This window comes from Cynara cardunculus, unplaced genomic scaffold (genome assembly GCF_001531365.2).
Source record: "Cynara cardunculus var. scolymus isolate 2C unplaced genomic scaffold, CcrdV1 Un_Scaffold_2271, whole genome shotgun sequence".
Classification (NCBI taxonomy): Eukaryota; Viridiplantae; Streptophyta; class Magnoliopsida; order Asterales; family Asteraceae; genus Cynara; species Cynara cardunculus.
The window spans coordinates 52,442-64,011 of record NW_020201031.1 but is presented as its reverse complement, the minus strand read 5'-3'; the positions used below and the strand labels follow the sequence as shown (position 1 = coordinate 64,011).

The window sequence follows — 11,570 nt, the reverse complement described above, 5'->3', positions numbered from 1 at the left end:
GTCTTAAATACAAGTTACTAAGCATAAGTTACAATGGTTTTATGCAATAAATTCAAAAAACTCTTAAAGACAAGTCATAAAGCATATAGTACAAGTTTTTTATGCATTGACCTTATCTCTCACAATTCAGACTTCTTCTTTAACAACACCCTTTTGGTGATAGGTCAGACCTTACTTTCTTCTATAACAACCCTTTTTCCAGCTCTCCTCTCTGAAATTGGTAAGGTCAAATTTCTTCCCATCCTGCTACTTTCCATAATTCAGACGTCAAATTCGTGGCTCCAAGAGGACTGAGCATATAACCAGGGTTTTCCTCTTTGAAATTGGTAAGATCAAAGCTTGCTTTCTTCCTGCTACTTTGCACAAATGGACGATTTCAGACTTCAAATTCGTGGCTCCCAAGACGACTATGCATATAACCAGGGTTTTGGAGTATTGATTTTCAACAACGATTTCCCTGAGGTATTGATTTACATTTCATGGCTCGCTAGCGATTTCTCTGAGGTATTGTCCATTTCCATTTCAAAACCCTAGCGATTTACATTTTGTGTTGGTGTTTGTTGTAGCGAAACTTTCATATTAACTTCTTTTCATGTTAATACGGAGAGTTCCTCATTATAGGGTTCTTGATGAATGTAATCAGTAATGCTGTTTTTTTCCCGGTACTAATTTCCAAGAGCAAAAGGATATCAATTCCACCTGTTTGCGTACACCTCCTCCCCCCCCCCTAAAAAAAATTGGTTTGATTTGGTTTAGAATGAAAAGTACAAAAGCTAAATACTTTTGAGTTTTTATACATGTTTTTGTTGTCTCAGAGTTATGTTCTCATTTGTTCCTCTCAGTTTACTTATGATACAATTGGGTTCCTGGAAAAAAATCGTGATTTATTGCATTTTGATTCCATTCAACTTTTGTCTTCATGCAAATGCAAACTTCCTCAGATATTTGCCCCGAATATGTGTTCTCAGCCTGAGAAGCCTGTGGCTGGTTCACTAAATAAATCAGGTGGAGTGGATTCCCAGAAGCTTAGTGCCATGTCAAAATTTAAGGTATGTTTAATTCCAACTTCTTTGAAAACAAATTTTTTGTAGTCATCCTTTTGAATATGACAAGAAGCTTTATATGCTTTCATATAAACAAGTTTCTATATATTTCGGGTCTGGAATAAATGTAGGATTGTGGAACCATCTATGGCTAATGCCTTTATGATTCGATTAAATTCCATTTGTCTTGTTGTAGCATGTTTTAATTCTTTATTATTCAGGTACACTCACTAATAAGTTGCACTATATTAAGGGCCAGTTATTCCAATCAATAAAATGTTTGGGGAATACGAGATCGCATTTCATATGTTGCATTAAGCCCAATAACACCCATTCTCCTGGAATTTACAATGTGTTTGGATAGTGCAAGCATTAAAATTGATCCATGTTCTTCACCAGGAGTCTGTCTTTCTGATTACAGAGTATAGTGCTAATTTGAAAATTGTTTTGAATGTTTTGGATTTTCACAGGAACTCAGACAACAAGATAGAACTTTGTTGTCTCATTATTGTATAAAAAGAAGAAGTCTAAGTTTAGATATCAAATGGGTTAATGTTTTCAACTCATCATGGAATGGCATTATGAACTTCAAAGAAAGATTAGTCAACAAAGATCATTTTATAGCAATCAAACTTGCAATTTCTCTGAGGTATTGACGTGGTTTACATGTTCTTCAAAACTCAGGTTCTTCATTTCGTTTTTGTAGCTAAACCGTTCATCCATTTCATCTTATTTGAGTTCTCGTAGCAGGAAGGCAGGCATCAGGAAGACAGGTTTATGGATTCCGATTGTCGTCATCTGTGGTTTACATATTCTTATTTGAGTTCTTTGATGACAGTATACGCAATATACAGACTGCAAAAGTCACGGGCCTCGATACTGTGTTGTAAGTCGATTCTGCTGTGAATGTGAAATGTTGGTGGTTATCGTTGCTGCACATTATATTGATGGTGTCTTTGAACAKGGCGGGTCATCGGAGCATAAAAAAGGTGTGTTTTAGATGTTTCCTCTTTTGTATGGTCATGATTGCAATTTGAACTAATCTTCAATAAACCTTCTTGTGTTTGATTTTTTGATGATACCCTTTATCCTCTAAGCTCAGGATTGTCAACAGAATGCGCCAAGAATATCACAGGTATTGCATATTTACGTGACCCTTTTTTGGTCATCTTGCATTTGTTAAATCATATATATGAGAAACTTATGATCTCATTTAACATGAATGCATATATAAATATATAAATAAGCTTGATATAGAGGAAAGCAAAGTTCCAAAAATGTGAAAGAGGGCTAGATGAACAGCTGGGTTGGTAACTTAATATGAACACAGTCTCTATGAGCTTAAGCTCTTAATTGGGTTGGTAACTTAATATGAACAGCCGCCATAAACATATGCCATACACAGATGTATTAGACAGGTTCACTGCTTAACTTTCAAAAACTCATTTTCAAGTGGTCTTTATATGTTTACCTGCTGATTCTGTAAATAAGAAGAAAAAACAATTTAAGAGATCAATTAGGATACAAGTACACATTTTCTTTAAACACCAACTGCAAAAGAAACCCTGCTTGAGTCAAAGGTATCAATTTTAAATCTTTGCTTTGAACTGCTAATCTTTTGTTAAGTGTGTATTTCTATCAGTTCCCCTTATGGTTTGATGTCAAAACTACTTCAAAGAAATCCAGGATGATGCACTTCATGATCAACATCATCCCTCCAAATCCAGGAAGAGCATAATTAGGTACAAATATTACTTATGTGTGATGGCAAAGCCTGAGCTGAAATAATACTCTTATTCCTGCAAGAATCGTAGCTCCAAAAAGCAAGAGTCCATATACACATTAACCATGTTATCTTTCTTTGTTATTGTGTAAACATCTATCATTGACAAAGGCCATATGATAATTTATTCTAGCAATGTTTTACTTCAATCTATATATGCTTCACTCTCCAGCATTTCTTTTTTAGGCTCCATCATTCCTGTTTACTTTCTACCTGAATGACTTTCACTCTCCAAATGTAGTTAAACAACATGAATAACATTTCTCAATTTTGGAGTAAAAAAAACAACTTATTTAACACTCTAAAAATTTAAAAATGGATTCTTTTTGGTTCTAGTACATATTGGTTATTTATGCTCATTTATAAGTTCTTTTTGTAGCATGAGATACATATCAGGGCTGCCACTACCTGTATCACTAAACAAAGATCTTGCTAATAACATTCTACCCACTACAAGCCAGACCTTTCGAGGAGAAGACAATAACCAGACCATAATGTACAAGTGTTAGTTGTAAATTAAAAAAAAATCGTCCTTAATAATGTAAAACTATATATAAGGATGACGATTAATATAGAGGACATAAAAGGGTATATCAAATGAACAATTTTTTTGAGAGTTCTCTCAAATGCCAATTAATGGTCACAAAAATGTGCCATCTAATAGGAGGCCAAGTGCAATTAACCCGTAACAATTGGTAGTAGGAACTCTCAACAAACTTAAGATCATGATTCTAATCAAACATTTTACCTTTGTTATGAGCATGATGAGGAGTAGAGTTAGCGTTGTAAACTTTTTTATCCACCAGAACCTACAAACAGTTACTTATGTAAGTTAAGTTGTTATTGTATTTCTATAACCAAAGACAAAAGCTGGAATAAAATAGCAGCACATTAAACAAACATACACATATCATAATGAAAAGTAAATGCAACCAAGCACATCCATCCACATAAACAATATTGTCACCTGCTGTTGTTCTATTTTACCATCTTTATTGTCACCTGTTGTTGTTCTACTTTCGTGGCTGCTGTCAACTGCTGTCCTGCAGCTCTTTTCTGCCTTCGACGTCAATTTTGTCTTAGAAGCAGTCTGAATCTGCAGAAACTCAAAACATAAAATTTGTGGGGCTGTTTGTTACATTTTCAGATCATCATGAATAACTTAAATCCGAGCTCGGACGAGTTAGATATGCTTGAAATACCATAGTCTCGTAAAGCTGTCAAAAATCTTCTTTTTGTCCCTTTTTTGCTCCAAAGTGTTCCGAACCTATCGACATATAAAAACACATCATTGTTGTTCTATTTTACCATTTTAGATGTTGAAATCAAAACTTAGAATATTGCAATATGAATTATGTATTTATGTGAGGAACATTTTTATCCGGTAGGAGCTTTTTGGGTAAGAGTCGTTACTCTCACTTACCGGGTAAGACTCTCGGTCCTTGTCATCGCTCTTACTGGGTAAAGATTCTGAATCATTTACATGTTAGTTCGATAATGTAAAGTGACCCGGTAAGCACTTACGGGCAAGCGTTTAGTAAACGGCCTCTTACTTATCCTCATTATGTTGAACATTTCGGTCTCGAATACTAGAGGCTCTTGGAGCGACAGTGGAAAGGGTTAGGCCGGTGTCTAGGATTTACTTGGTTTGTATGGTTTGGTTTGGTTTTAAGATAGTGGTATGACTAGAAACAAGTAGTTTGATAAGTATGTGGTGTTGTTGGGTGCAGGTTGTTGTGCCAGAAAAATTTATGGAATTTGTGGAACTGATGCAGGAAATGGAACACAGATATGGAGGCAAGGACTTTGTGACTAGCAAAGACACCACTTTTTTAGCCCCGGTCACCTACTACCTGACCGAAGTTGACTCCAAGTACCGTGGATTCCATGCGAAAGAGACCACCATGTTGGCCACGGTTCCAGCATCTTCCTAAATCGAAACGTGGCGCTGGCTGCTACGCTATAAAGGAAATAAGGTTGCGCCTTCACCAAGGCAATTGTTTTTGGTGTAGTGGGTAAGCGTTTGATCCTAACAATTGGTATCAGAGCAGGTCACGGGTTCGAATCCCATGGTGTGCATAATATGCAAGGAGTGCATAATTATGAGAAAGGCATGCTGCGCGGCCATTGACTTCTAACGAAGCTCTTATTAGTACTGGCAGATGCTGGGGGGGATTGTTGGTTTGGGTTTGGTTTGGTTTAGGTGTTATGTTGTAATAGAACATAGGAGGAGGAGGAGGAGGAGACCAATAATCATTTGCTTTCATTTTGAGTTTGTTACATAATTACATTCATTAAAGTATCCATTTTCTTAAGAAATGTATTTAAATTGGTCAATTTCAATCATTTTAATATAAATGGGTTAAAATTGGCAATTGCCACCTCTGTGTTTAACTCTCACCTGAGGGTGAACAATCGTGAGCAATTTCTGATGTACAAGGTCCTTTTTCATATGGCTAATTGAATGTTGAGGCATCTAGTTTAGCACTGGGGCTGACCGTTCTTGGGGCTCAAATGACCCAAATGGCCTTGGTTAGGAGCGTACACGAGTTGACGTGGACGGTTTGAGTCATTTAAAAAACCCAAGCCTTTGCTATCATTTTGTGTCTGATTTTTGGTGACTTACAAAAATTGTCCATCACTAGATTTAATCCTATACATGTAACAAATATGTAATATTGAAGTGCTGATACACAAGTACTTACGAAACAAACAAGCAAGCTTTGCTTACAAAAAAAATGAAAATATGTTTACATACCAACACTCATGTTTGTTGTTTCATCTAACCACAATATATATATATATATATATATATATATGGGTATATTTCAAATACAACCATATCCATTTATACAACTAATGCAACCCAATTAATTGAGATATTTATAGAAATGATGGGAGTTCATTTATTATGATTTGAATATTCATGGAATATAAATATGGTTCATTAATTATGATCAATACTTTATATTAGGAAATAATCAAAACTTATATGAAATCACATATTCATCAAATTAAATGAACGGTTGAGATTGTATTGTATTGGTTGTACAAATGTAAAGGGTTGTATAATAACCCACCTCTCTCTCTCTCTCTATATATATATATATCTATATATATATCTATATATATATCTATATATATATATATATATATATATATAAGGAATGTAGTTCGATTTAAATGATGCAAAGTCGGCAAGGTAAAGCCAATTCTAAGAAGCAACCGACACATTCTCACATTTGATATCACCTACAAAAATATTTACATTACACCACCGACCACAAAAAAACAATAGATAAGAGCTATAATTAAGCTTATTATTGCTTGGTTAATATAGTATGTTAAAAAGTCTCACTACAATGTTGTCTATCATTTGTCCTTGGTGAACGGAACCAATTCAAGTACTGGATTTATATTCAATGTAATATCATTTTATATATTTATGCTATCTTTTTTTTACAACTCTGTTATAGAATTAGCAGCTGCAGCAAAGTAGTTTCTTAACATGCAACACGTGAAAATAGAAGTAGCATAACGATATATTGTTGCCAAATTGTTGCTGCATGTCCACCAAAACAACTAACAAATTAGTTGTTGTCTAGACAGTTGAGAGTCGGTTGTTGTATTCAAAGGCAGAAGCTCTTGAATTGARAAGAAATCCAATCCCAACAAGATTCAAGCTTCAAGCTTCTCGATTAAAGTTTCCATTGAATGTTTGGATCCATTTATAACTAGCATCTTGTGGTTCTTTGTTTCCTCCATTTTTCAGTGTTTGTACAAGTTATATCAAATTGTTAATTACTTCTGAATCTGTACCTAGCATCACAATTCGAAGCTTAATTTTCTTGGCTTATTTTTGTTATGATAATGAATAAAGTTCAGATATTTATCTACCGTGATAGGTATTCTTACTCGATTAGGGTGAATTGTTGTATGCGATGTTGCTTTGATGAACTAAAACCTTACCCGGTAAGACAAGTGATAGTGTTGAATCCTACTGGTAAGCGCTTACCGGACATGTTTGGGTGAACAACTTAGTTACCAAATATCAAGCTTTTCCATTCACGTGTGCAATTATTTTTCCATTCGATTTTGCTAATACATCATATTACCTTCAACTTTATATATTAGTTGACTTGCAAAATAACCACACAAACTCATGATTCAAGGTTAAAACTAATGTTTCATAATTGTGATTCACCCGCGATGCATCACGCGGGTACACGAGTAGTATATATATAACCTAAAGTATGAAAAACGGGATAAAAAACAAATTTTCAAATATCTGCTAGATCTCCGCCGGAATCTGACGGAAAAATGCCGCAGAAAATCCGCAGGAAAACAGTGATATCTTTTTAAAAAAATCTTGAAGAATTTATTATTGTCCACCGGTAATTTAAATAATAAATTTCAATCTTTAATTATTTTCGGACGGATGTTAATCTTAATAAATTAATCAAAAATCGGTCGGAAATCCGCCAGTAATACATTATAATTAGAGTTAATAATATCATAAATATTTAATTTGTACGACCACACTTGATATAATAACATAAATATGCATAAACGTACACTATTAGACCCTCTCAATCTCAACAGGGGAAACCACGTGCAGATTGGAACGCAAAAATGGAAACCCTTGATCTGGCAGGGTCTTAGTGAAGATATCAGTAACCTGAAGTTGGGTAGGGACATATCAATCGATCTCTTATTTTACCAAGATATCAAAGCCACGAGCCGCTTTCTGAAACGTTAAGTCCCCGTGAGCAAAACGATCTAAAAAAAGTGATAATCAACTGCGATATGTTTTGATGCGATCATCACGAAGTTGACACATTGTCACAGTACAAACGGACCGCTTGACAAAGAATGATATCCAACTCAACCAGAAGAGAGTGTATCCAAAGCGTATCTTGAACGGTATCTGCAGCTTTTGCTTTTGTGGACGCTTTAAAGACGATAGGTTGTTTCTTAGAACACCAGGAAATAAGATTGTCCCCTAAGGAAACGGCATAGCCAGTAGTAGCGCAGGAAGTCGTAGGACATCCTGCCCAATGGGCTTAGAAAAGGCAATAATGACTTCGTGGGTTGTAGCCATATACCATGATCTTAAGTACTCTGCAAATACCTGAAGACACGCTTGACAACTAGAAGGTGATGTGTGAGGAGTGCGCATAAATTGGGGAACTAAATGTACATTGTAAGCAATATTTGATCGTAGTTAAGTATTATAAGGCACCTACCATAATGCGATACTCAATCGGATCTGCTAACTCTCCATCAATAAGAGAGAGTGTGGTACGAGAGGGGAAAGGTGAGCACACCTGCTTAGCGGTGTGAAGGTGAAATTTGTAAATGAGATCTATAACATATTTATGTTAGAACAAATTCAAACCTCGACATCTATGCACAACCTGAAACGTAAGAAGGAATGAAGATCCCCCAAATCTTTTATAGCAAATTGAGATGTTAAATTATTGATCAATTTAGAAATTAAGGGGGGTGACAATTATATCATCAACATAAAGTAAGAGATAGACTACAAAATTTCTAGGATGAAATATAAACATAAAATTATCAAAGTGATATGAAAAGAAGTGCCAACAATGAAACCAAGCTCTAGGAGCTTGTTTGAACCCAAAAATGGCCTTCTTTGAATGACAGAAACGATTGAGAAAATCAGGATGAAGTTGCTTCATGTACAGGTACACTTCATCAAGTAAAATACCATGAAGAAGCACGTTTCGTTGATAGATCATCCATCCAAAAGAGACAACTAGAGATATGACCAAGTGGAGTGTTGTGGAACGCACCATAGAGCTGAAAGTTTAAGAAAATCCACCCCAGCTTGATGGTTATCGAGCCTTACACCAATTCAACAGACCCATCAGACTTGTACTTTTTTTCTAAATCCATTTTGATCCAACCAAGTTTTGGTTTGCATCATATGTTATTTTCAATTAAGGCATTAAATTCATCCGACATAGCTCGTCGCCATTTGGGATGTTTATGTGTTTTCGAAAAAAAAAGTTGGATCGGGTTCCATGGTAATTGCACTCAAGTTTAAGACACATCTTAGGTTTCCAAATCCCATCTTTAGCTCGAATGAGCATTAGGGGTGCTCACGGCCCGGGTTGATCGGTTTGGAGCCGTTTTAACAACTCAACCCAATGTTGGCGGTTTGAAAATTTTCAAACCAACCCAACCTAAACAAAAGTTCAACCCAACCCAACCCAACCCGTTTGGGTTGATCGGGTTGATTGGGTTGTGTTTAAACAATGTAAAATCACATAAAAATAAAGAAAACTTTCCTTTGAAATACGACCGACCATTCAAGATAATATGCAAGTTCATCAAATATTTAGATATTACAATAAAAATGCTTAAACCAAATGATAATACATCAATCAACAACAATAGTTTTAGACGTTTCCAACCCCGATGCTTTCGCTTTCTTGACGTTGAGGTTGGTCATGTCATGATTGTCATCTACAATTCAAAGCTAAAGTTAAGGTCGGGTTCATCGGGTTGTCGGGTTGGTCGGGTTTTTTTGGGCCTGACTCGATTCCAACCCAATAAGGTCGGGTTGGCTAATTTTTTTATCGATCATGCATCGGGTTACCTCGGATTGGGTTTTTTTTTAATTCGGGTTGGTTTTTTTTTAAATTCGGGTTGGGTTGGTCGGGTTCATCGGGTTTTTGAGCACCCCTAACTATTACTACCAAACTCGTCATCTTTTTCGACAGCGAAATCCGTCGGAAATTAAACATTATTTTTAAAATTTTTATTTTTATTTTTTAAATATTTCCAGCGGATAAATCCACCGGAAAATCACCCAACTCCAGAAATAGGTTTTTGTAAATATTTAAATCTTGTAAAACATGTATGTAAAATCTTTATGTAAAACCTATAAAACTTGTAAATATTAAAAAAAATGCTAGAAAGAAGAAATGCCGCTAAACATCATACATTAAATTAATAGATCCAGTAAAAACTCAATAAGAATCATTAAAGCCCAATAAAACCATTAAAGCTCAGCTAACATTCATTAAAGCCTAATACGGTTAAAAGAAACCCAATAGATCCATTAAAAACTTAATAAGAACCATTAAAGCCCGATACTAGTTTGTGAGAAGACATGTATTGCATATGAGCATGTGGTGTGTATTGGACTCAACTAAGACCCGTAAAAACAAATAAGACTTTTTTAATAGTTATTAAATTCCAATAATAACAATGATATCGGATTATGTGTTTGTATATAGGTATGTATTGCATCCATGTATGTGTGTGTTGGACCCGATAAGAGAATTTTTATTCACTATACATACCATGTGGAATATATGTAATATTTTACATATATATATATATATATATATATATATAACCATTTAAGACAAAGTCTTAAATACAAGTTACTAAGCATAAGTTACAATGGTTTTATGCAATAAATTNTCTATGATTAACACCCTCCACAATAAAAATGATTAATCAACCTCTCATAATTACAAAAAAATGAACAAAATGAAAAATTATGATTGGTTGAATGCGGTTTGCACGGTTTGTACAAATTGAGWGGTTTGCATTTGATCGCTCCCCTATATATATATATATAGATATATATATATATATATATATATGTATATATATATAATTACAGCCAACTAATTACTTTCGTACGTCTTATCGTTATCTACAGGACATTTGCTGGTGCAGCAGATACAACATTCACAACACTAGAATTGGCATTCAGTGAGCTAGTAAGAAACCCACGAGTAATGAAAAAACTACAAAAAGAAGTGAAGTTTATAGCCCAAGGCAAACCAGAAATCACGGAGGACGACATAGGAAAACTTGAGTACTTGAATGCTGTGTTCAAAGAGACTTTACGCCTACATGCACCTGCTCCACTAGTTATTCGAGCATCGTCTGAAGATGTCAAATTGATGGGATATGATATCCAAGCCAAAACGAAAGTATTTATCAACTTATGGTCACTAGGACGAGATCCTGCGATATGGGAGGAACACGAGGAGTTTAGGCCAGAGAGATTTTTGAATAGTCCATATGATTACAAAGGATCTCATCTTGAGTTCATCCCTTTTGGTGGTGGAAGGAGAGGGTGTCCTGGTGTTCAGTTTGCCAATACCCTAATGGAGCTTTCTCTTGCGAATGTGGTTTACAAATTTGATCTTGCACTTCCTGGTGGAGAGAGAGGGGAGAATTTGGACATGAGTGAGAGAAATGCTCTTACAGTCCATAGGAAAAATCCGTTACGTCTTGTGGCTACTCCTCATTTAGAATAGCAACGTGTGTTTTGTAACAACTAGCCTTCAATAAATTGCTTACGTTGTGTACCATGCATTTCTAAAAGGAGATCGTAGAGTGTTGTATCACTATTACTTGGGGTGCTCGCGTTGATCGGTTTGGAGCCGTTTTAACAACCCAACCCAACCCAATGTTGGCGGTTTGAAAATTTTCAACCCAACCCAACCCAAACAAAAGTTCAACCCAAACCAACCCAACCCGTTTGAGTTTTTTGCAAAAATGGGTTGGTTTTGAAAAAGGTTTATAAAAATAGGTTAGTTTTATTTTTGTTGGTAGAAATAGGTTAGTTTGTGTGGGACCCACCCATTTAAAAAAAATCTGATTTTCTATATTTACAAGTTTTACCATTCAACTTACATTTTCATTTTTATTTATATCCTTTATTTTGTAAAATTTTATATTTAACCCCTATT

The 11,570-nt window shown here is 35.2% G+C and overlaps 2 protein-coding genes across 5 annotated transcripts; both read left to right on the top strand.

Annotated features, from left to right (window-relative positions):
- The first annotated feature begins 277 nt into the window (after nt 1–277).
- LOC112502975 lies at nt 278–2,870 on the top strand. 4 transcript variants are annotated; one of them, XM_025107017.1, is made up of 5 exons: nt 278–462; nt 969–1,049; nt 1,514–1,692; nt 1,794–1,816; nt 1,882–2,870. In XM_025107017.1, the coding sequence occupies exons 1-5, from the start codon at nt 367–369 to the stop codon at nt 1,947–1,949; spliced, it is 447 nt and encodes a 148-aa protein (XP_024962785.1). In that variant the 5' UTR covers nt 278–366; the 3' UTR covers nt 1,950–2,870. The 4 variants fall into 4 exon arrangements, with proteins under 4 accessions (XP_024962785.1, XP_024962788.1, XP_024962787.1 ...); XM_025107020.1 differs by lacking the exon at nt 1,514–1,692 and having other exon boundaries at nt 1,750–1,816; XM_025107019.1 differs by having other exon boundaries at nt 1,791–2,870.
- LOC112502971 (cytochrome P450 71A6-like) lies at nt 1,957–11,135 on the top strand. The gene is made up of 5 exons (XM_025107015.1): nt 1,957–2,032; nt 2,146–2,178; nt 4,420–4,472; nt 4,557–4,732; nt 10,529–11,135. Exons 1-5 carry the CDS (start codon nt 1,957–1,959, stop codon nt 11,133–11,135), a joined length of 945 nt encoding a protein of 314 aa, XP_024962783.1.
- Nucleotides 11,136–11,570: the final 435 nt, after the last annotated feature.

Coding starts and splice junctions, on each gene's coding strand:
- LOC112502975 (XM_025107017.1), top strand. CDS start 367: ATGGACGATTTCAGACTTCAAATTCGTGGCTCCCAAGACGACTATGCA. Junction 1,050..1,513: donor GTGCCATGTCAAAATTTAAG/GTATGTTTAATT, acceptor GGATTTTCACAG/GAACTCAGACAACAAGATAG. Junction 1,693..1,793: donor AAACTTGCAATTTCTCTGAG/GTATTGACGTGG, acceptor TTCTCGTAGCAG/GAAGGCAGGCATCAGGAAGA.